General features: G+C 39.3%; 2 protein-coding genes across 2 annotated transcripts; one reads left to right on the forward strand and one right to left on the reverse strand.

Moving 5' to 3' along the window:
- Nucleotides 1-5,522: 5,522 nt before the first annotated feature.
- LOC129762497 (pupal cuticle protein-like) lies at nucleotides 5,523-6,927 on the reverse strand. Its single transcript, XM_055760802.1, has 2 exons — nucleotides 6,801-6,927; nucleotides 5,523-6,741 (listed from the first exon to the last, which is right to left on the reverse strand). Exons 1-2 carry the CDS (start codon nucleotides 6,810-6,812, stop codon nucleotides 5,686-5,688), a joined length of 1,068 nt encoding a protein of 355 aa, XP_055616777.1. The 5' UTR covers nucleotides 6,813-6,927; the 3' UTR covers nucleotides 5,523-5,685.
- Nucleotides 6,928-7,855: 928 nt separating this feature from the next.
- Nucleotides 7,856-8,912, forward strand: LOC129762498 (uncharacterized). Its single transcript, XM_055760803.1, has 2 exons — nucleotides 7,856-7,957; nucleotides 8,015-8,912. The coding sequence occupies exons 1-2, from the start codon at nucleotides 7,946-7,948 to the stop codon at nucleotides 8,726-8,728; spliced, it is 726 nt and encodes a 241-aa protein (XP_055616778.1). The 5' UTR covers nucleotides 7,856-7,945; the 3' UTR covers nucleotides 8,729-8,912.
- The last annotated feature ends 17,551 nt before the right edge of the window (nucleotides 8,913-26,463 follow it).

The raw sequence follows: 26,463 nt of genomic DNA on the forward strand, positions 1-26,463 counted from the left end.
CTGTGCGGGTGTTGACGATATCAATAAAACGGTATTAGTAGATGCATTTGATTTAATCAAAGAGAATCTACTATATATAGTAAATGAGTCGATGATTCGAGGTGAATGCCCACATAGTTGGAAGAAATCCGTTGTCATACCGATTCCAAAAAATCCGAAATCGACCAAACCAGAAGACCGTAGACCAGTTAATATATTACCAATGTACGAAAAAATCCTAGAAATCGTTGTCAAACATCAACTTCTGGAACATATAACGGAAAATGAAATACTGGTAGATGAACAGTCTGGATTTAGGAAAAACCACTCTTGTGAAACGGCTCTTAATTTGTTGCTTCTAAAATGGAAACAGGCTATAGAGGAGAAGAAAGTTATTTTGACGGTATTTATTGATTTGAAAAGGGCCTTCGAGACAGTAGACCGGTGTAAATTGATAAAACTACTTTCCAGTTATGATGTAACTGAACCTGTATTGACGTGGTTTGAAAGCTACTTAAGCGGGCGAACACAAATCACTATTTATAGGGACAGTAAATCATCGGCGGGATCAGTGAATCTGGGTGTGCCTCAAGGAAGTGTTCTGGGGCCGTTACTTTTCTTGCTTTATATCAATGACATCAAACAGGTGTTAAATGACAGCGACGTGAATTTGTCAGCGACGTGAAGCGACACAGCGATATTTGTTGTGGCAGATACATTGCAAGACTGTTACAGAAAAATGAATCTTGAACTACAAAACTTAGATGACTGGTTAAGATGGAAAAAATTGAAATTAAATATAAGTAAAACGAAATACATGGTAGTGTCGACACGCAGTCTTGATAGTGGCAATCTAAGTATACGTATAGATGGGCAACCCGTAGAAAGAGTATCATCAATCAAATATCATGGCGTTATTTTAGACGAAACGCTGCTTTTTGAAGAGAACATTAATTATACTATAAAGAAGGCAGCTCAAAAATATGGAGTGCTTTGTAGAATAAATCGTTTCTTGACTTTTGAAAGCAAAATAACGATCTACAAAGCGCTGATCGCTCCACATTTTGATTATTGTGCATCTGTACTATTTCTTGCAAATAAGAGACAGATGCAAAGAATGCAAATGTTGCAAAACAAGTCTATGCGCCTGATATTGAGATGTGATCGACGAACTCCGCGGAGATTCATGCTAGAATGCCTACAATGGATGTCAGTCAGTCAGCGTATTAAATATTGCACGCTCACGTTTATATACAAAATGACTAATAATATGACGCCGAATTACCTACGAAACACTATAATGTATGGAAGAGACATGCATCGATATAATACAAGACAAGCAAGCGACCTCAGAACCATGAACTTCCGAATGTCGTGTACCCAAAATTCAATTTTTTATAAGGGATATCGACTGTATAATACCTTACCCAATGAGGCAAAGACAGCAACAAGCCTTCGAATGTTTCGTAGTATTTGTAAAGAGTTTTTGAAGCATGATTTAAATGTTTGACCTGGGGTGTAATCAATGTTAGTATGTAAGATGACGAAGCTATAACAGATTAATTTTTTTTGTGCTTTTGTCTTTTTTATCATTAGACTATGATGATGGTGGTATTTTATTTGTTTGTACTCGTTTTTAATTTATTTAATTTTTTTTTATATATTTCGAGTAGTCTACAACAGTTTGAGCACCGTGCACGTGAAACGGCATAGAGAAGCTTAACATTGAGCATTGGCTAAAAAAATGGTTCTGTTTTTAAGAAAATCATATTCTAAGGGATTGAAAGTGGAAATTGCGAACAAGCTAGGGATAGCTCAACCGGAATTCTTGTAAATTTTTCTTTTTTAGAGATGATTGACGAGATCTTTCTGTGTTGTGGCAGATCTCATTGCAGATTCAGATTGACGCGATTATACCCCAGGTTGAATGAAGGGCCTGAAGTATCGGCTGGAATTAGGCTTAGGTTTGCTCAGCTGTCTGGTCTCGAAAACGATTAACAGATCGTTGTCGGGTATCCAGTAAAGCGGGATTTCCTTTGTAAATTCAAAGCTGGTATGGATATAGGTATTAGATTCGATTCCTGATCGGTCAAGGGTCTTCCCGGATTGGAAGTTCTCTTGACATGCCTTGGAATATCTAGCGTTCATATAATGCCTTTACTTGCTCTTTCGAGTGACAATCTATGTATATGCTCTTAACTAATATACTGGTTTTGTTTGTATTATAAAAGAAATCCATATATATATATATAGTTATCAAAGAAAATTCGTCCAGCTCAAATCGTTGTAGGAAAATAAAGTGGGACCGTCATCATTATTACATAATGAATAGAGTACTGTTTTAGGTGTAGGTGCATGTGTATTTTTTATCTTTAGACTATGATGATGATGGTATGTTGTTTTTATTATTTTTTTTCTTCAATTTTTAATAATTCTAGTTATTAGATTAGTTTAAAAATAATTGTGAAGTCTACAAGAGTTTGAGCACCGCGCGCGTGAACCGGCATAGTAAAATTTGAAATTGAACATTGGCAAAAGTGATTTTTTTCTAAGTTTTTTGTTTAGTTTAATAAGATCGATCCATTCCAAGGGATTGAAAGTGGAAACTGAAAAGAAGCTAGGGATAGCTCAACCGGAATACTTGTAAATTTATCCTTTTGACAGATGATTGACGAGATCTTTCTGTGTTGTGGCAGATCTCATTGCAGATTCAGATTGACGCGATTATACCCCAGGTTGAATGAAGGGCCTGAAGTATCGGCTGGAATTAGGCTTAGGTTTGCTCAGCTGTCTGGTCTCGAAAACGATTAACAGATCGTTGTCGGGTATCCAGTAAAGCGCGATTTCCTTTGTAAATTCAAGGCTGGTACTGACATAGGTATTAGGTTCAATTCCTGATCGGTCAAGGGTCTTCCCGGGTTGGAAATTCTCTTGACATGCCTTGGGAGAGTTACTGGGCCTGAAGTGTCGGCTAGAATTAGGCTCGGGGTTGCTCAGCTGTCTGGACTCGAAAGCGATCGCATTAGTAGATCGTTCTCTGGAATCTAGTAAAGCGGGAAATCCCTTGTAAATTCATGGCTAATGCTGATATAGGCATTGGGTTCGATTCCCGATCGGTCAAGTGTCTTCCCGGATTGGAAATTCTCTTGACATGCCATGAAATATTTAGCGTTTAGATAATGCCCTTACTTGTTCTTTTGATAAACAATCAATGCCAGTGGTACAACCGGACCGTTTTTTTGTTTTTAACTAGCTTACTGGTTGATTTGATATTACAAAGAAACTCCTCCATATAATTATCCACAAGATAACTCGTCCAGCTCAAACCTATGTAGGGGATAGAGGTGGGACCATCATCATTTATAAATCTAATTGTTTTCTAGCTTTTTGTATATTATCTGTATTATTATTATGTTTAATCACAATGAAACCGTGTAATTTAAAAAAAATTTTTTACTTATTTTATTTTCTAGTTTTAGTACTAGTATTTAGTACATTAGTACATTTTAAATGTTGATTTCTTACTTTTTTTACTGTGCACTAAATTCTATTTTTACGCGACTGATGCGTGCGCGCAAAAAAATTAAATCGCTTTAAAAAAATTGTGGAATTCCGAGCAAATCGCGTAAATAAAAATCGCATAATTTCGAGAGAATCACGTAAAAAAAGATTGCCCCACCACCGGCGCGCGCTCGTAATAACGCGTCAAATTGCGTAAAAAAAGAATCCAGAGTATTGTATTCTGTCAGTCAAATCATTTCATTTGATACCGATATTGGTGGGGTTTTGAATAAAAATATATAAATCGCCATTTTATATTCGTTTTTTATAAATTACTGTGTTGCACCAGTCAAGCCCTTTCACTTTATACTCATATTGATGGGGCTTTAAAAAAAGATTTATATCGTTATCGGCGAATTCCTATGGGACACCGCTAAATTTCTGTGGGACATCGCTACAGACAAACAAACATGTACCGACATGCAAACATGCAAACATACAAACGTACAAACAGGCCAAGCTGAATAAAACTGTTTAATAGAATGTTACACCGTGTTATTTTTATAGAAATCGAATCATCAGAATATAGATTAAATTATTAATGTAAGCATTAATAATTTGTCCACTGTGTCCGAGGAACGAGCACTGCATCTGCATTTCAAGTGAGCGATTTATGCACGCCTGAATCGCAGTGATATATTAAAATTGTTCCTCGTCACTACGGTAGTTGTCCAATACTGACGTTATTGAACAAATGTATGATAAAATGGGAATGCTTCCAATTTTCATCAACTTAAACCATTCATGGACTAGGAAATCGCAGTGTATATCAATATCAAGTATAAACTAAAAAAAAATGTGAATTCATTTCCAACAACATATCTAAGAACGATGTGAAAAATTGTCTCACACACAGGAAAGCTTAATCGTAAAACGTTGGAAGATTTTCAGGAATCACATCAAATATGTCTAAATGTACAATAATTTTCATGTACACAAGCCAAACTTACGAATTGGTTCGAAAATGGATAGTTTCCAATCAAAAGTAGGTTAAGATGTATGGCAATTGTTTGACGGCAAGAAACTGGAGTTTGAAGAACGAGACAATAATTAAGAAATATATTTTACGTAATGCGCATATTGTGTATAAATATATAAATATCGAAATAAATTGTAACAACTATGAAGCTGCTTTCAGCAATATGCTACCAGACGTTTTACGAATTTCAAAAAAGCTGTGACATTTGAATTAAACATATCATAAATCCCAATACTGCTCACGACGCTTCTAGCAGACCACACATTTTGTGTTGAGCAGTGAAGTGTGAATTTCCCATGAATTATATTAAAACATTCAATGAAGAGTTTCGTATTTCGGTCTAGCTGTTGGCAAGCTACAAGAGTCGCGGCAATGCCATCGATGCATACTCTTACCTTCACTAATGATTCTCTCTTGTTCCCTGTTTATGTAATTACTGATAGGCTAAAAAATATATAAAGACTCCAGAGGCCTGGGTAGACATAATGGAACCAAATTAAACGAAAAATGATTATTATCGTTTTAACAAACATTCAAGTGAGTTGTGTACAAATGAAAAACCCGAAAAATCCAAACGTGACATGGCGACCGTTACATTGTGACGAAGAGCCTGCATGTGATAACAATGTCCACTACGCAGAGATGAACATGCCCAGGAGGCTGAAGGTCACTGAAATAAAGTTATATGAAAATAAATTGTTATTGAGTTTTCGAATCGATTCACGCAAAAATCTCGCCAATCCATTATGAAATGACTGTGCAATGAGCGTTTGAAATTGGACAATTTCCACGATGCCTTCGATTTTTGTTTTTCAACTTGAACCCAAATGTGTTTCCGGGAACCATAATCCTACGTTTAAAAAGGGTTCAATATAATCAATGTATTGGAGCATTATTGAACTTCAGGGACTTTCATGTCATCATCTATCACAAACATAATGAAAACGACGAACGACAAAGATTGCATTTTCACAAAGGATCTATATTAGAAGTTTGATTTCAGAAAGGAATAGATTAGAAGCTAATTCCGCAAACGATGTTTGTCGAAAAACTCTTCTTCCATTGGGACAGTGCTAGTCGATTTTGCACTCAACAGATGATTAATAGTTGTAGGGTAGTGAGTGTTTCAATGTTAGGAGCAATTGCACATTCAGATGATCTGCTGTTCAGTACTCACGATCATACAACTGTGGCTTGTAGGAACCATCATCATCACCAGCGTGTCCATAAGATCTCGATTGGGCACTGGCAGTGGCGTGCGCATTCAAGAAAGCAGTCTTAGCGTGCTGAACCTCCGGCGTTTCAACGGGAACTCCATTCTTGATCACAACGGGAACGTATTGGGACCCATGCCAGGAGCCATGGCTTCTAGCGTACTGATCTTCATGAATTGGAATGTATCGGTCGGAAGTTGCAACCTTAGCATAGGCAGCGGCATGAGCAGCTTTGGCATGTTGAACTTCTGGGGTTTCGACTGGAACACCCTTGACAATGACCGGGTAGTGCAGAGGTCCGTGCCAAGCCTTCTGTTCTGTGGCATAATGATCCCAATGAGCTGCTGGAGAACCATGACCGGTTTTGGCGGCAGCATGAGCGGCGAAATGGGCTGCCTTGGCAGCGGCTACTTCCGGCGTGTCAATTGGAACATGAACCAGTGGTGCAGAGAAAGCTGATCGTTTGTGAAGTCGTGCCTTTGCTTCCAGATGAGCCGCGAAGTGAGCAGCCTTGGCATGTTGAACCTCCGGTGTTTCCACTGGGAGTCCATTCTTGATTGCTGGAAAATCGTGCCATGAGCCATAGCTTCTGCCGTAGTAATCCCCATGAACCGGTGCGTATGTGTCGTACTTTGCAGCCTTGGCGTGGGCAGCAGCATGAAGGGCCTTGGCGTGTTGAACTTCGGGTGTTTCGACCGGTACTCCATTCTTGATCACTGGGACGTGTTGCGAGCTGTAGTAACTCTTGGCGTGATGATGAGTGGACTCATGAATCGGTGTGTATTGGTCATATTTCGCAACCTTAGCATGAGCAGCAGCATGAGCGGCTTTGGCGTGTTGTACCTCTGGTGTTTCAACTGGGACACCCATCACGATGACCGGATAGTGCTGTGGTCCGTGCCATGCATTATGTCCTGAGGAGTAATGATCCCAATGAGTTGCTGGGGAGTCATGACCCCAATGCGAAGCGGAACAGGCCGAAGCCAACAGCAGAACGGATCCTAAAACCTAGAATGACAATCAAAATTGGTACCATGCTCCTCTCAAAGCAACTGCGTAACACTTACAAAGGCTCTCATTATGAAAGATTTAGTTTATCACGCTGCAAATTTGAATTTGCACAATTATTCACTATTGAGTGCAAAACTTGACCGAAAACCTCCTAGCTGATCGTACTCAGACCAGGACTGTTTGCGAACTGTGCTTTCCGGATGGTTTCGAATCAGTTTTATACGTTTTCCGATTCGCTCATTTTCCTATTATTTTCATATATCGGAAGCCGATGAATAAAGCAATGTGATACATATATGGTTCTCTCATTCCAATCGATTTGTGTCGATTTGCTTTAATTGTTGCCAAAAAGAGGTTCTATCCTATCATATCGGTAATAATTATAACCGCTTCCGTCTATTCATCTTTCTCTATCTGTCTTTTTTTTTGTAAGTTGTATTTGAATACCTCGGTCAAATTCACCCAGTGTTCAAACGATATTGTCAAACATCGAACATACGGAAAAATTTTATGGTGATGATATTCGTTTTTTTTATGTTTTGATTAAATTTTCTTCTTATTATCCTGATATTGGACATTAGGTCATGAGGTTTGGCCTACTGAAAAACAATCCAGCCGGTTCGCTAAAATTTGTCACCTTTCATTTTAATCTAATTGATCGATTCTCGCAGTTCGCATTGACTGCAATTTCAATTTGGGAAAATTTGTTGGCTACCGGTATTATTTCTCATGCTCATGCGTTTTTGATCCAATCAAGCCTGCATTCCATTAGTCATCGGAATCGACCGAAAAACGGAATAACGACATGTATGCAGAAATTTTATTTTCCTCTGATTGAGTATACTCATCAATTAACGAATAATCGTCAAACATTTATCCGCTGTTATTGTTTTTCTTTTCAACTTACATTATTTACGGAAATAATCGAGTAAAAGAAAAATGTGGATGAACTGACGGAGAATGATAAATGGTCTGATAAATATATCACCAATTAGAATCAGATAGCTGCAAGCACATATGTTTCTCGAGATCGACCGAAAAACAGTTTGATGATAACACATCAAATGTATAAAAATAGTTCCAAGCTATTCGAAAAGCACAGTTCGCAAACAGTCCTGGTTCGAGTACGATCAGCTGGGAGGTTTTCGATCCAGTTTTGCACTTATATAATCAATTATTTTGTAGTACTCAAACTTCAAAAATGAGAATCTTTGTAAGAGCACCGACATATTCCAAGAAGCATGTTGCTAACAAGCTTCTTGCCTTTCAGATTTTGGGATCCGTTCTGCTGCTCTCCTCGGTCTGCACCGGTTCGCTTCTGAGTCATGACGTGTCCTCCCAATTTCACGCTCATGATGGCGCCGGTGGCTATTCCTACGGTTATTCCGACCCAAACTCACAGAAGATGGAAGCGAAGGACGCTCACGGAGTGACACATGGCGAATATTCTTATATCGATGCCAACGGACTCGTGCAGACGGTGAAATACATTGCTGACCCGAAACACGGTTTCCAAGTTGTGGGCACCAACCTTTTTCAGGGCCCTGCTCCATCTCACGCACTGCACAAGCGTTCGATTTACACCACCCCACTAAGCTACGTTCCAGCTACTTACTACGGTCCCGAATCGAAGTCTTGGAGTGGTCCACTGCACATTCCCGTGATCGAGAAGGGCGTCCCAGTGGAAACCCCGGAAGTGAAACATGCTACGGCCGCTCACGCTGCTGCCCATGCAAAGGTCGCCCAACATGATGAGGTCTATGTGCCAATTCATGATGATCATCAAGCCAAGAGCGTCGGTGCCTGGTACGGTCCACAACACATGCCAGTGATCAAGAATGGAGTTCCAGTCGAGACACCGGAGGTTCAACACGCTAAGGCCGCTATTTTGAATGCTTTGGCCGTGGCCAGCGCTCAATCGAGAACCTACGAGCAGGAGGATGACGGATCTTACAAGCCTCATCTTTATGATCACCAATATTAGAGTATCATGAATTTGTGTTTCTGAGTGCAAAAAGTGGATGCAGCTGTCATTCGGAAAGAAGAGTTTTCCCACCAACACTAGCTGATAGAAGTTCGGAGTGAATTTATACCCGTGAATAATTAACAATGACCACCTGAAACATGAGGGGACAACTTAGAGACTAAGCTGTGGGATTAGCTTCAAATTTTAAGTGGTAAATGATTTAGATCACTCTAATAACAAACTGTTTTAATTCAATACGCTTCGTGAACTCTACCTCATAATAAATATTCTGATTCTTATGAACCTTACGAACAGTTATATTAGTATCTTTATTTCCACTTCACCTGATCTTTATTAAACATCTTAAATCAATACAACATCAATTTTTTTATTTCAAAACATTATTGCTACAGTGCTGTTCTAAAAAGTAGCAAAGGATCGAAATATTGTTGCGGTTTATACGATCAAAAACGAGCTCAATATTTTACACATAAATATGCGTTGATATTCAACGGTTATCTCCAGCATTAGGGTTCACAACAAATGGGTGCTAATTGAATGTTAGAATTATCACCAACAATTTGCATAACACATTCCAGAGCCAGGCCAACAGATTCCTTACACATTGCATTACTGTTACAATTTATAAGGGCAAGTTTTTTTTTCTCTCTTCATTGGAAGCGATCGTGAAAGTGAGTTTTTACGCACCGCACGGCGCGCACATCAGCAACGGGTTGACGGTAGTGGCCTCCGTGCCGCAGCCTGCCGTGGAACGTGTTCGAGAAACGAGGGGTGTGTCGCTACTATTGTTGCTAAAAGAAGGTTGATGAAATACCGGGTGGCATACGCGATATTAGTAGGCGTTGTTTTTGATTATTGGCTTATTTGTTTAATAATTTTCATATAAGGAAGCACGGGGTAAGAGGACCACCACACCAGGTTGAGACCAGTGTTGCCACAAGTACAGATTTATTTGGAGAGACACAAATTTTTCTGAAACTGATTCTAACATGCTACATATTTTAATTCTAAAGTACCGATATGTACTAAATTTTTGAATGTTCAATTTATAATTTTATTATGAGTTGGTCAAGCAGATGTGAAAGAGAGAAATACATGCGATTTCAATTATTTGACCCTGACGACTGACGCAATGTCAAATCTCAACGTTGGGAGCGTTTTCATGTTTCTACGATGGGGATTTACAAGAGCTGAAGAACGCATGCCTTAAAAGGGAAGTTCAAATTCCTATTAATTATATTCTTTGAAGGTTTTACTTGTGAAATACAATAGAACCCCGATCATCCACTGAGGCGAGTTCTCTAGTAATTCTATACAGCTTTCCGAAATTTTTCAGAGAGCGGTGGGCTCTTGATAATCAGTTTTGGTCATGGCTCTCACCACTGATAACATGACCTTGAAAATAGACAATTGAATAAATTCTGTATTGATGAAACTCAGCTTTCGTGTTGGAACTTGTCAGTCCTTTATTGAATTATCCTCGATTTTGGATATCCGAGGTGACATTGCCAGACTATTCCGCGGATGATCGGTGTTCTACCGTATTGTCGAAAAAGAGTTTTACTTGAAGAAACTGAAAGCCAATTTGTATTGAAAAAGAATGTTGTCGAAAAAATGCTCACTTCGTTCGATATGTTTCAATAAGTCTACATCGGAAAACCCCTTGATTAATCATGTTCAGCCATCCCATGCCAAACCGGTATAGTGATTCTCAATTTTTCATGAAAAGTGATAGTTATGATCCTTATCGCAAAATACAACTACAAAAATTTTCTTTAGGGTTCCCATTTCCATTTTAGGGTGGTCCGAAAAATGTTTTCCCTTTTTTTTTTTTCCAAAAATCACCTTTCGCAAAAATTCATAACTTTTGAACTACTGGCCCGATTCAGATGATCGACATATAAAATTGAAGCTAGTCTTCCTTGAAAAAAATATATACACTTGCGCAAACATGGATTTTGTTTCAGTAATTAGGGGAAAAATGCTTTTTAAGATCATCGATTAACTTTGAAAAATCATATCTCGAAAACGAAATAAACTGATATTCTGATTGTTTTTTTAAAGAAACCCTCAGGTTTCAAGAAAAAAATATAACAAATGTAGCGCACTTGGTCCCGAGACCACGCCAACTATAAAAACTAACACGATCAATAACTACGAAAACAAAATCTAACCTTTTTGCAAGTTGGTTGCAAGTTTTAGTTTTTAAAAAAGTCTAACTAATTTTTTTTTCAAAGTTGCATTAGGGTGACTATGACAAAACAGGATTTTTGTTTGCTCTAACTTTCATGTTTAAAATTCTACATCAAAATTGTCTTCGTACGAGTACTTTTAAAGCTTTTCAAGACCTACATTTTTCGATGCAGAACTTGTCAATATCCTAATCCTACTCAAAGTTATTGATGGTTTCTCACCCAAAAACTCATGATTTTAATTATAATTTACTTAAATATAAATAATAACATTGTTTTGAAAAACTCACATAATGTAGAGTGGAATATGCTCTTTAAAATGCCGCCAATTAACATTGTTTATGTTTGTTCGAGAAAGAACGACAAACAAATGAGGAGAGCGTATTTTTTGGGAATAAATATCAATAACTTTGAGTAAAGATGAGATACTGACAAGTTCTGCATCGCTAAAACCTCAAAAAATCTCTCGAAGACAGTTTGAATGTAGAATTTTAAATATAAAAATTGGAGCAAAAAACATTTTTTTTTTCATGGTGACCCTAACACAATCTTTGTTCCACAAAGTTGTTTAAATAATATATTTATCTCTATCTATAAAGATCAAAGAGTTTGATTTTTTATTTCGTTGACAATTTTGGTCACTCTATTTTTGATAACATAAAACTGAGCGCTCTATCATACGAGGGACTCAAAAGGAAAGGTGTGTAAGTGACTTGATCGATTTCTCTTCATCTTCTTTTTCTTCAGTTAATAACTCAACTGCAAAATCATTCCAACTTGAGTTTCCTATAGAATCCGATAGATGAGGCTCTGACCTATATTCCAAATGGTCAAATACAGTTGGGAATGTGTTTGCAGCTCATAACTTAGCCAAAAGAGAGAGTCGATGTCACGATGATGTCACTTACACTCCTTTCATTTTGAGTCCTTCATATGCAACAACTTTGTCGAAGACAGTTTTGACGTAGGATTACGTCTTTCGGGAACGTATTGGGGTACAAATTGAAAATCGAAAATCGAGTACATCGTGCAAATTGTCCAATTTCAATCGCTTATTGCTCAGTCATTTCGTGATGGATTGATGAAATTTCTGCGTCAATCGATTTCGGTACTCCATAACAATTTTTTATATTGAAGAAAATACTATATGTCATGAAACTAACTATCGAACAATTGAAGCGGGTATATCCTAACGGAAATACCCGCTTATGATTGGTCGAATTGACGACACATGCGGCGGGTCCCTAACAGAGACATCAGAACCAAGCTGCCTGGGGGAAACCGGCACTGAAAATACATGAAAGTAGGGGGAACTTTTGTTCCTATCGAAATGTGTTCCCTAACAGAGACATCAAAAGCAAGCTGCCTGGGGGAAATCGGAATTGCAAATACATGAAAGTAGGGGGAACTTTTGTTCCTACCGAAATGTGTTCCCTAACAGAGACATCTAAATCAAGCTGCCTGGGGAAAATCGGCATTGCAAATATATGCAAGTCGGGGGAATTTTTATATTGCAAGTAAGGTGAGTGATACGATAAATTCTAGCAAACAAAATTTAAATTTGGAACTTTAATGTTACTTGCTTCGTGAAATTTCATATCAATAACCGATCGTGTATTGTGAAAAATTTAGCACAAGTGTAAGTGTAAAATTGTATATAGTAGCTTGTGTTGAAAATGACTTGATATATGATACGATTTATTTCAATTATAAATAAATCATAAATAAAAACCAAGGTGTGTTCCCGCTCGAAAACGGGTCATTTGGTTTAAATTGTCTGTTTTGTTGAAAAATTGGAAAAGTGAAGAAATACTAGAAAAAAAGATTTCCCATATGATCTACATATAGTATTAGGTGTTGTTAGTCCAATTAAAATTCGCATTGGGTTGAATAAACACTCAGAGAGTAAAAATTATAAAATAAAATTACCTTTTCCATTTCAAATATGTTTTCTCCATATTAAAGTAACATGTTTTTACTGATGAGAAAAATTAATAATTTTGTTCGGCATTGGTAATTATCTTATATACTCACATTGGTGAGTTTTTTTTTCTTTAGTTCACCCATACATAACACAGGAGTATCTCGTCTAGGATCACAAAGGGCGGTTTCCGTCATATCTCGTTCTACTTCGGTGTCTTTTATATGGATCGCACCATCCAACGACTGTTTACCATCCTTCTGTCATCATCACTCGGTAAACCCTGGTGGAGTGAACAAACAATACCGAACAACCAAACAAAACGGCAATTTTCAGGGCCACCAAATCACTATCAAAGAGTTTAAAGATGTAATTCTTCAAACATATTCTAAAACAACAGAAAGCCTAACGGAATCCTACGTCAACTATGCGGTCGTGTCTCAGACAGAACCCTCCTGTGACTTTTTGTGTGGAGAATAATTGTCGAGCTCTAGATGCTAATTTTCACTTAAGGGGTTATTCTGATGTAAAGAGTCTCTAGTTGCCATAATAATATCTGCGTTTTTGGTCTAAATAAATCTTTTTATCTGAGTGTTTTCTCAGAAAATTTGTATTGGCCCTTGCGATCGTTTGTCTGCTCTCAGCCACCACAGCAAAGAAGTATACAATAGAATCCGTTTATTATGACTCCGTTTATAATGATCAACCGCTTATTATGACAAAATTTCACAACGAAGTTTGGTTTCATTTAAAATTTTTTGTAAAAGAATCGGATGTAATGACTTCCTGTTGAGTTGTTGGTTTTGAGTGATACCAAAGTTGTGAAAACAACAATGAATAATGGTTTTCTAAAGGATTCGAATTGACAAAAGGGAATAATGTGGTGGAGTTGGGAAAATTTCCTTCGATATTAGGCTGGCTTCTCCGGATAATAGGACTCCCCCGTAAATTTATCTCCAAAAAAAAACGTACTTTTATTTTATTTCACAACAATATAGATTTTCTACTAGCTGACCCGGCAAACTTCGTCTCGTCCAAAATTTGTTTGTTGTTATCAATAACTTCAAACATTCACGTTTTGACGTAGGATTACGTCTTTCGGGAAGATATTGGGGTACAAATTGAAAATCAAAAATCGAGTACATCGTGAAAATTGTCCAATTTCAAACGCTTATTGCTGAGTCATTTCATGATGAATTGATGAATTTTTTGCGTCAATCGATTTCGGCACTCCATAACAATTTTTTATATTGAATAAAATAATATATGTCATGAAACTAACTGTCGAACAATTGAAAAACCTCAACCCCTATACTAACGGAAATGATTGGTCGAAATTGACGACACATGCGGCGATTCCCTAACAAAGACATCAAAACCAAGCTGCCTGGGGGATATCAGCCTTGCAAACACATGAATGTATGGGGAGCTTTTGTTCCCACCGAAATGCGTTCCCTAGCAGAGACATCAAAATCAAGGTGCCCGGGGGAAATCGGTATTGCAAATATGTGCAAGTCAGGGGCATTTGTATATTGCATGTAAGGTGAGTGATACGATTAATTCTAGCAAATGAAATTTGAATTTGCAACTTTAATGTTGGTTGCTTTGTGAAATTTCATATCAAATACCGATCAAGTATTGTGTAAAATTTAGCACAAGTGTAAGTGTAAAATTGTACATGGTAGCTTTGTATTTAAGAGGTTTTAAACTTTTCAGTTCATTCGCCTCTAACATGGTAGCAGTGTTGAAAATGACTTGATATATGAAACGATTTATTTCAATTTTCATAAATAAAAACCAAGATATGTTCCCGCTCGAGAACGGGTCGTTCGGTTTAAGCTGTCTGTTTTGTTGTGTTTATTTTCATCCAAGGAAATTTCATGCGGCAAGCATATTGGAAATTTGAAGAAATATTTGAAAAAGTGATTTCCCATATGCTCTAGATACAATATTAGATGTTGTTAGTCCAATTAAAATTCGCATTGGGTTGAAAGTAAAAATTATAATAGAAAATTACCTTTTCCATTTCAAATATGTTTTCTCTATATTAAAGTAACATGTTTTTATTGATGAGAAAAATCGATAATTGTGTTCGTTATTGGTAATTATCGTGTATTACATTGGTGTTTTTTCTTTATTTCATCCGTACATAACACAGGAGGCATCTCGTCTAGGGTCACAGATGGCGTTTTTCATCATATCTCGTTCCACTTCGGCATCTTCTATCTGATACGCACCATCCAATGACTGTTTACTATCCTCCTGTCATCATTACTGTCATCATCACTCGGTAGACACTGTTGGAGTGAATAAACAATACCCAACAACCAAACAAAACAGCCCTTTTCAGGGCCACCAAATCATTATCAAAGAGTTTAACGATGTAATTCTTCAAACATATTCAAAATCAACAGATAACCTAACGGAATCCTACGTCAACGATGCGGTCGTGTCTCGGAAACAACCCTCCTGTGACTTATTTTTACTTAACGCAAGTTCATGAGTCGAATCGTAGAACTGTTCTCTGATTGATCTTCTAATCGACCCCGTTGAATATACCTTTTACTAGAAAAATCCTAGGACTTGTACCAAAACTCATCACATCAACCACTTGCAAATAACATTTTTTTCCCGTTACATGGAAAAAAGTTTGATACAGAAAATATGATAGAATAAAGATAGCTCTCCTCTCTTCTCCCCGTAGAGAGGGGGGAGGAGTGTTTATTCACCATAGAAACGTTTCGTGCCCCCCAAAATCTTCACATGCCAAATTTGGCTCCATTTGCTTGATTAGTTTTCGAGTTATGCAAAAATTTGTATTTCATTTGTATGACAACCTTAGAAATGTTTCTTCCCCATAAAACCTCCACATGCCAAATTAAGTTCCGTTTTCTTGATTAGTTTTTGAATTATGCGGAAATGTATGCAGTCCTCCTCGCCCCTCAGAGAGACGGGAGGAGTGTCTATTCGCCATAGAAACGTTTTGTGACCCCTAAAACCTTCGCATGCCAAATTTGGTATTTTCTCGATTAGTTTCCGAGTCATGCATAAATTTGTCTTTCATTTGTATGGCAGCGAGGAGTATCTAATCACCATTGAATCATTTATTGCACCCTAAAACCTTCAGATGCCTAATTTGGTTGCATTAGCTTGATTAATTTGCTTGAGGGAAGAAGGGTCTCAAACTATCATGAAAACCTTCCCCGGCCCCAAAAATCCCTACATACCAATTTTCATGTCGATCGGTTCAGTAGTTTCCGAGTCCATAAGAATCAGACAGACAGACAGACAGAAATCGATTTTTATTTATATAGAAGAAGAAAATATTCATATATATTTTGTAAATTACGTAAATTAAATTGATGAACATTACAATTAGGAATAGTAATTGAAAATTGTTCGGAGGTTCTATGTCCTGAATTCTCTTTGGATTGTTTGGAGATGCGAAGTTAACTCAACTTTATCGTTTAACACAAAGTCTTCCAATCACTGAACAAGTTTTTCGCGCTCAGATACATCGAGGATTCTGTGATGGCCCCTTTACAGCGTGACGTGACAACGTTTCGACAAACTAAAAACAAGTTTTTTCTCGTTTTCATCTATAAATTACACGGTTTCCAAATAGACAATGATATCAAAGTACAATTGAGAAAATTTCCTACAAGAATCTTCAGTTGGAGAATATTTTATAGTTGAATTCGCTTGTTGCCAGGACAATACTTCTGTGACGTGATAATACCTTGTGGTGGATGCCCGCCTTAACGATACATTCAAGGCGCGCGATCAGCAGAATTAGCAAGAGTCCAAAGTTCCGAGAACAGGCGATTGCGATTTATGCTGACCGCGGCAGAAAGTGTCACGTAGGCATCGCCGCATGCATGGTAGAATATGTCTGAGAGAGTTAATAAAATCATTCTTACACCTCAACTCATGGCGAGTAGTACATTGCTAATACCACGTCCCTCGATGCCCAAGCTGTAGGAGTAGACGTCAAATCATGGCGATCCCTCGCCAGTCGAGTAAAAAGTTAACCTTTTTAACAGAGTAAAAGTTGAGTTTTAACAGTGCAAAAGTCGACTGATAAGTGGCAGAAGAAAAATCGATCACAGCAATCATTAATTAATGACCAACAATGGGTTGGTTTAGCAGCGACGAGATCGTCGCGCCGGCAGCAATTAACAGCACAGCCGAAAACAGCCACGCACAGATGATAGCAATCTGCATACTTGCGGCAGCCGCCGTGGGATACATCGCGATTAAATTAATTGCGAAATTGCACCGCCAACAGACAGAGCGAGTGGCCAACCGGACCATTCAAATGAACAATTTAGCAGCGAACGTTTAACCATTAAACTTCTAACGATGTTTAACGTTTGTGCTATGTGAACTGTGAAGTGAATAATCATAAAGACCATAAAGTGAATAATTCATAAAGACTCAGACCAGCCGCACCGTAGTGCGAAATTCAAAACGAAAAATAGCACACAGTTAATTTAATTATCAAAATACTGAGACCGAATGAGAGCACCGGGACAGCAGAACGGTTAAAAGCAGCAACAATCAACCGCAGCGAACATCAGTGAATGCATGCGACCATCAACATTGTCCTGTTATCATTTCACGACGCAATGCGGAATGCGCATCCACAGGCTAACTTCAAAATTAACAACAGGCTGCGTAGAGGAGAGCGCCTCCGCAGGCCAACGGAAACTCAGGAAAACTGGATTAGTGGAATGGTTTCTAAAGTACCAAGCTCTAGAAGCCAAACTAAAAGGTTTGATTAAAGCAAAAAAGCGTGGATATTGGCGGAAGTTCGTCAATGGTTTGTCAAGGGAGACCGCTATGAGCACTCTTTGGAATACGGCTAGGAAAATGCGTGGCTGGAACCATACAAACGAAAGTGAGGAATACTCTGACCGTTGGATTTTTAACTTTGCAAGGAAGGTTTGCCCCGACACCGTTCCTGCACAAAACGTCGTACGCGACATTCCACTTCAAAGCGATTATGAGAATTTTTCGATGGTGGAATTCTCAATTGCCCTTCTCTCATGTAACAATTTAGCTCCGGGGTCGGACAAGATTAAATTCAACTTGTTGAAGAATCTTCCCGACTTGGCAAAACAGCGTTTGCTGAACTTGTTCAACAAGTTTCTGGAGCTGAATATTGTCCCGCATGACTGGAGACAAGTGAGAGTGATAGCCATACGGAAACCCAACAAGCCGGCTAGCGATCACAACTCGTATAGGCCGATTGCAATGTTATCCTGTATTCGTAAATTGTTAGAGAAAATGATTCTACTTCGTTTGGACAAGTGGGTTGAAACGAACAATTTGCTGTCAAATACGCAGTTTGGCTCCCGCCGAGGTAAAGGGACAAATGATTGTCTCGCGCTGCTATCTTCTGAAATCCAAATCGCATTTGCTCGCAAAGAACAAATGGCTTCCGTTTTTCTCGATATCAAAGGGGCATTTGATTCAGTCTCCATGGAAATTCTCTCAGAGAAGCTTCATAATCGTGGACTTTCACCAATTCTCAATAATTTCCTGTACAATTTACTGTCAGAAAAGCACATGATTTTCTCTCATGGCAGCTCGAAATCTTCTCGTAACAGTTTTATGGGCCTACCGCAAGGCTCCTGCCTAAGCCCCCTCTTGTACAGTTTTTACGTCAATGATATGGATGATTGTCTAACTAGAGACTGCACGCTGAGACAACTTGCAGACGATGGAGTTATTTCCATCACGGGTACTAATCCCGTCGTTCTGCAAAAGTCGTTGCAAGATACCCTGAACAATCTGTTCACGTGGGCCCTCAAGCTGGGTATCGAATTCTCTACGGAGAAAACTGAAATGGTCGTTTTTTCTAGAAAGCACGAACCCGCCCAATTCCAGCTTCACCTATCCGGCAAAACGATCCAACACTCTATATTTTTCAAATACCTGGGTGTATATTTTGATTTTAAGTGTACCTGGGGGAGACACATTGCGTATTTGAAACAGAAATGCCAGCAAAGAATCAATTTTCTCCAAACAATTACCGGAACATGGTGGGCTGCCCATCCAGGAGACCTCATTCAATTGTACAAAACAACGATATTATCAGTGTTAGAATATGGCAGTTTTTGCTTCCGATCAGCTGCCAGGATTCATATTCTCAAGCTGGAGAGAATACAATATCGTTGCTTGCGTATAGCCATGGGGTGTTTGCATTCGACACATACGATGAGTCTCGAAGTTTTGGCAGGAGTACCCCCGCTTACTCTTCGATTCACAGATTTATCCAACAGATTTCTCATCCGTTGCAAGATCATGAATCCATTGGTGATTGATAACTTCGAAAATCTACTCCAACTGACTCCTCAGTCAAGTTTTATGTCTTTCTACCATGAGTACCTTACCCACGACGTGCACCCTTCACCAGGCATCTCCAACCAAGTTTGCTTCCCATACTTCTGCAATTCCTCTGTCATTTTTGATCTGTCCATGCGACAAAAAATCCATGGAATCCCAGATCATCTACGCTCCGATTCTATTCCGCCTATATTTTCGGCAGAATATGGGAAAGTTGGATCTGATAAAATGTTCTATACTGACGGTTCATTCATAAACGGGTCCACTGGCTTCGGCATCTTCAATGAAAATTCCAGTGCCTCTTTCAAACTCAAAGATCCTTGTTCCGTGTATGTCGCTGAACTGGGTGCGATATATTACGCATTAGGGAACATTGAAACATTGCCCATCGACCACTATTTTATTTTTTCAGACAGTCTCAGCTCAATAGAGGCAATCCGCTCAATGAAAGTTGATAAATGCTCATCTTATTTCCTAACAAGAATAAGACAACTATTGAGTGTTTTGGTCGAAAAATTATTCAAGATTACCTTAGCATGGGTTCCCTCTCATTGCTCGATTCCGGGGAATGAGAAAGCGGACTCGCTAGCTAAGGTGGGCGCTTCAGAAGGCACACTTTTTGAAAGGCAAATTGCTTATAATGAATTTTTCCACATTCCTCGTCAGAATACGCTCGTAAGTTGGCAGCGCATGTGGAGTGAAGATGAGTTCGGTCGTTGGTTACACACAATTATCCCTAAGGTCTCGACGAGTGCATGGTTCAAGGGATTGAATGTAGGTCGTGATTTCATTCGCGTGATATCTCGGCTTATGTCCAATCACTACAACCTAAACGCGCATCTCTATCGCATTGGGCTCGCAGCAAACAATCTTTGTGATTGTGGCGATGGCTACCACGACATCGAGCATGTTGTCTGGTCGTGTATCCGGTTCCATGCTGCTCGCTCTCAGCTCTCTAGAGTACTGAGAGCACAAGGCAGACAATCGGATATCCCCGTCCGGGATATCTTAGGTAGCCGTGATCCTGATCTTCTGCTTCATCTATACCTGTTCCTCAGAAACGCCGATGTCAACGTTTAATGATGTTTCCTTCGTTGTGTCCCCGTTTCATATCCCTCCTATCCGATCGATAAACTTTTACTTAGTCGCGGCAATACATACACACACTCTTTACAGACACACGGGCCAAAGGTTGTGCAGTCCACTGATCATTCAACAAGAGCCAAAGGTTGTACCGCTCATGACAACTCTACACGAACTGATGATTGCGCCGGCTAGTGACCATTCTATCCTGGATTCCTCGAGTCGAGAAAGACGCACCACGCTAGATATGGGGTACAGACTAGGGGGGCGTTGCTGATTAATGGTCAGCTGCATCCCAATAGCAGGTATCCCGTGTCGGGCACACGTACAGAGCATCGAAGACTGCAACATACCAATTATGAGAACACTTGTAATACTAACCTCGAGCCAACCGCGAGTAATCGGTTACATATTACTAACATAGTTGTAAGCAAACATTGTAGAAAAATTGAACTCCCGGCCCCGTTAGGCTGACGCCATATGAGCCTTAATAAAAATATATATTTTGGATAAAAAAAAAAAGCAACATTATCAACAGGCTGCGTAGAGGAGAGCGCCTCCGCAGGCCGCATCCAAACAACGAACAACCGGAAACCTGATTCAGACGACCGCCAGTGAAGTATTCTTCAATCAGTTCAACGACCATGTAGATTAGTACAAAGCAAAACAACGAAAATTAATGTAAGTAAATGGATTTTATTTTTGCAGTGGGGGATAGATTAAATAAACTTTTAACTAATTTAAAAAAGCATAAATCATATACGCTACCCACAAAGAAACAAAAAATTAAAGATATCAAACAGCTATTGCTAGAAGTTAAACATGTAGTGATTGATGCTAGAGGAACGGAAAATCAGATAGCTTTCAAAAACAGATACATCGATCTTAAAAACATAACAAGGGAGTGTTTGGTAATATTGAAATCAAACGACCTCGAATGCACAGCTATAGAGGATGATGATTTAGAAATTGGGGAAAAAACTGAAAATAAGGAAGACAAAGAAGAAGACGAAGTCGAAGAGCAAGAAGAGGTAAAATTGGAACAAGAAGAAGAGGAAGAACAGAATAGTGAATTTTCAGACTTATCAGAAGAGGAAACAAGTGAATCTGAACCTGAACCATCCAAAATGGCTACGCTAGTTCTTGGAATAGCTATGAAACTTATTGAAAAATATGATGGCGAGCCAACTGGGCTATCATTATTTTTAGAAACGATGGATCTGCTCAAAGAATATTCGAAAGATGTTCCTGAGGCATCCATCATAAAATTCCTAAAAACTCGATTAATAGGAGCAGCCTATGGCTCCATTGAAAATGTGACTACGTTAGGACAAGTTAAGCAAGTTCTGAAAGACAAATTTACCATACGCCTCACCCCTAGAGCGGTGGAGAGCGAGATTCGTCAATTAAGACAACAGAACAAATCTGTCAGCGAGTTTGGCGCTGATATTGAAAAGCTAGCGACAAAACTAGCAGCGGCACACGTGTCGAACAATACCTTCACATCGGAAGCTGCTGCATCCAGTATTGTTCAGCCAATAGCTGTACAAGCTTTTATAGAAGGATTGAAAAATCCCCAGACCATGTTTTTCTTAAAGGCTAGAAACCCTAGTACTTTAAATAAGGCGATCTCAGACGCACTAGAATGTGCACCAGAAGCGTCAAAAACTGAAAATGCTTTCTGGTTTGGGTTTTCAAATAGATCAGGAGGATACAACAACAATGAAAGAGGCCGTGGAAATCCACGAGGCCGTGGATACTCTCGTGGAAGGGGAAACTTCCGAGGCCGTGGTAACCACCAACAACAACAACGAGGTAATTACCAAGGTCGAGGTAATTATCAAGGCTCAAGAGGACGCGGTAATTACCAAAACCAGGGGAACGGTAATAATCATTTCCAACAACATTCGCAACAGCAAAACCATAGGCAACATGCACATTTGGCAGATCGCGAGCCTCAGCAATCGAATGCATCAGTTGCATCACAGCAACCTACAGAGGAAGCTAATTTGATCGAGTTATTTCGTTGACTTGAATCAAGGAAAATTAAGCTCGTCACCCCGAACAGCATTTACCATTTTTGACAATACTATTAGTTTTATTATTGATAGCGGAGCATCGTGCAGTGTTATTGATATAAAACACATACCTGAAAATGTGAGAATAGACAAACAAGATATAATCTCAATTAAAGGAATAAATGGATTAACAAAATCCGTTGGGTCCGTCAACACTGTATTGCAGTTCGGTAATGACTATTTCGCCATTAAATTTAATGTTGTTCCAAAATTGCCGAGCAGCATAGCAGGATTGATAGGCACGGATTTCTTATTGAAATATAAAGTCAATATTGATTTTGAAGCTTTAAATTTGACATTAAGAAACAACCAAAATACAATGAATCAGATACCCCTAACACTTAATGGAACTGTGTCGATTGGTTATGGTATAGGTACAGTACTCAGTAACAATAATGACAAACCAATAGCCTTTGCAAGCAAGACGCTAAATAGCGCAGAAAAAAAAAAATTCAACTATAGAGAAGGAACTTTTGGCTGTGGTTTGGGCAGTCCGACATTTCCGTACCTATTTATATGGGCGAAAATTTGAATTGTACACAGACCACAGGCCTTTAGTGTACCTTTTTACATTAACTGACCCTTCAAGCAGGCTGACGAAGTTTCGTCTAGCTCTTGAAGAATACAATTTCGATGTCTATTACAAAAAAGGTTGTGCGAACGTAGTAGCGGATGCGCTATCACGTATTTCAACAGCTGAATTGAAAGACATGAATACAAAATTAAGCCAAGATGCATTCATAACAACCCGAATGCAAGCTAGAAAAGAAAAATCGGAATCTTCCACAGGTGATGTGATCAATGGCCATGATACTTCACATGGAAAGAAAGCTCAAATTAAAATACAAAATAATGATTTTCAAGAGAACATAACGTGGATCCCTGAGAAAGAAGAAATAATTATTAAACCAACAGAATCCTTGGTATCGTTACGACGAACAATGGATAAACTTGGAGCAATATGCAAAATTAATAACGTCGACGAATTATACATAAAAATCAACAATGAATGTGCGCACAAATTCTATGAAAAAATAATAAATCATGATTTAATCAAAGGGATACCAAATATAATTAAAATCTCAAACAAGGTGAAAATTATAACGGACGAATTAACTAAAAAGTTGATCCTTAATGACTATCATTTGTTGCCAACTGCAGGACATGCAGGCATCAAAAGAACAATAAACACGATCAGACAAAAATACTACTGGAAAGGCATGAACCAAGATGTAGCGAGATTTGTTAAATCTTGTGTAAAATGTCAAAAATATAAGTCCATCAACAAAGAGAAAATTCCTATGACAATTACTACAACAGCTGGCGCAGCGTTTGAAAAGATTTATTTAGACCTTGTTGGACCGTTGATTCCTTCAGAAGGTTATGAGTATATCTTGACAACGCAGTGCGAGTTGACAAAATTCATTACCGCAACTCCAATAAAGGACAAAGCAACTGAAACAGTAGCCTCAGCTTTCGTAAAAAGCGTCGTATTAAAATATGGCGTGCCAGAGAGGATTGCGACTGATAGAGGAACAGAGTTTATGTCGGAACTGTTCACATCAGTTGCAAAACTCCTGAATATTGAAAAACTAAATAGCACAGCATACCACCATGAATCAATAGGAGCATTAGAAAACTCACACAAAGCACTTGGAAATTTCTTAAGAATCCAGTGTGATAACAAGTTAATTTCATGGATAGACTGGGTACCATATTATGAATTTGCCTATAATAATACGGTTCATTCTACTACACAATTTACACCTTTCTATCTCGTGTATGGCCAACAGTCTAGAATGCCATCAAACCTTACAGACAACAAACCTGAACCTATTTATAACTTTGACGATTATAGTAAACGCATGAAACTACGACTACAAATATGTCACAACGAAGTAAAGGAAAGATTAATACGAGAAAAAAACCGTCAGGACAGAACACATAAATAGAAACGCGAAAATAAGGAATTATAAACAAGGAGATTTAATCCTACTAAAAAATGAAACAGCAAGGAAATTGGATGAGAAATATTCTGGTCCATTTCAAGTATTGGAAGATTTAGATCCAAACATAAAAATTTTAATTCAAGGAAAACAAGATTTAGTGCATAAATGTAGAGTCAAACCATACATAGGACGTGTGGTGGATGTTTAGAAAATGACAACAATAACAATAATAATAATAATAATATACCATCGCTTAAGGTTAGTTAAGCCTGGTGCACGTGTCTCGTAGTTCCCATTGCGACCTTCAGCCTCTGCCCAGGAACTCCGATCCCTACCTTCACGAGGTACTAGCTGAGATGCGAGCAACCCTTGGAAAGATCGGGTAACCAACCCCGGTGGGACCTTGGGTCGTATGCAAACAGGGAAGGGGGACTAGTGTAGCGTCTGTTCTCCATGTTAGGAGCGGCCCACAACAGCGTCTGTATTCCAGGTTAGGAACGGCTGAGATACCGTCCTTCAGGCAGGTTGAGGACTCTAAGAAGCAACCTGTGCCAACCCGTGTTTTCCCGGGAAAAGGAAAACTACCAATAATGCAATTGAGAAATCGGAGAATTATAGTAATGCGATCGCCTGAGGAGGGCCCCCGGACTGGAGCTGGTCCTGGAACGGGCGTACATGCGAGCGGCCAGCGGCTAGAGGAAGTGGTGCAAGAGCGGACCCCTAGTCATCGGGCTCAGCCCGTAAACCGAACGCTAAACAGAACCCGCAGCACAAGAAATCACAATGGCAATGCTGCACCTGCAAATGATGCTGCGATTGGACGACGTCAGTCGCTCACATTGACAGGCCGCCAACGGCAACGAATCATGTGGACGAGAGAGATGAATGAATTCGTGATTCGTTGCTATTATGTCTGCACAAGATTGGAGACGGACATGTCCGGCAGACCAAGAATGCTGGAAATGTTCAACGAGCAGTTCCCACGATTTGCCGGCCAACTAGATCGGAATAAGCTCTACACACGGAGACGAGCGATTTTGTCACACAACATGCTGTCCCCGGCTGAAATAGAGGCCATCAAGTTGGAAGTGCAACGAGAACTGCGTAGAGAGAGTGGAAGATCGAGCGATATGTCGAGAAGGAGCTCTGCTAGGCTGAGTGCATCGTTCGCTAGTGAAAGGCGCGAATCTATTGCACCACCACCGGATCCAGTGGATGAGCCTAGAGGACAAGAGCCGGCAGAGGATCAACAACGAGGTCAATTAAAGAACGAATTGGCTTTCCACATGGATGCAGCAGTGACCCAGTTTTACGGAACGGACCCCTTAACCCGACACAAGATTCCGAAGTTGCAGTATTCCCACCGACTAACGAGTGCCGTCCAAGTACTCGACCAGGAAGTACTACCTGTGTACCTGGAAGTGGTAGAGAATCTAGAGGAGCTGCAATTTATCGTTTATTGTGGAACTGTAGCTGTTGTACGGACGTTAGGAATGCGCACCTTTCACCAAGACGATAGACAGAACCGCGTACTCTCCAAAAAACCGAAGCCTGCTTGGATGAGACGCCTGGAAGGTCGTATCCAAACGCTCCGAGTAAAAATCGGTCGACTAACGCAGTACAAGAGGGGAAGTCGATCGCGAAAGCTGATTCGTGGAGTTGCTGAAATTGTGAAGCCGGCAGAGCTCTCTGATCTTAATGAAAACCGCATCATTGAGATCCTCGACACCCATGTACAACGGTTGAGTGCTCTATCAAAAAGGTTAAGACGTTATACGGAATGTACGAAAAGGCATGCGGATAATCGTATGTTCAGTATGAACGAAAGGGAGTTCTACAGCCGCATCAAAAAAAAAACGCAATAATTACGATGGTGGTCTTCCTGAGATTGACGAAGTTACCCAGTTTTGGTCAGGCTTATGGGAGAACCCTATTCAACACCGAAGTAACAGGATGTGGCTGGCAGAAGAAGAGGAATATGGAAACGGACTTGAAGCAATGCCTGCCGTTATGGTAACCGCCCATGATATCAACGAAGCCATTCGATATTCCAGGAATTGGGCTGCGCCAGGACCAGATTTCGTGCACAATTTCTGGTACAAAAAGTTTTCTTCAACTCATGGGCGAATGGCAGAGTGCTTCAATAAGGTATTAGAAA

Source organism: Toxorhynchites rutilus, chromosome 1 (genome assembly GCF_029784135.1).
Source record: "Toxorhynchites rutilus septentrionalis strain SRP chromosome 1, ASM2978413v1, whole genome shotgun sequence".
Lineage (NCBI taxonomy): Eukaryota > Metazoa > Arthropoda > Insecta > Diptera > Culicidae > Toxorhynchites > Toxorhynchites rutilus.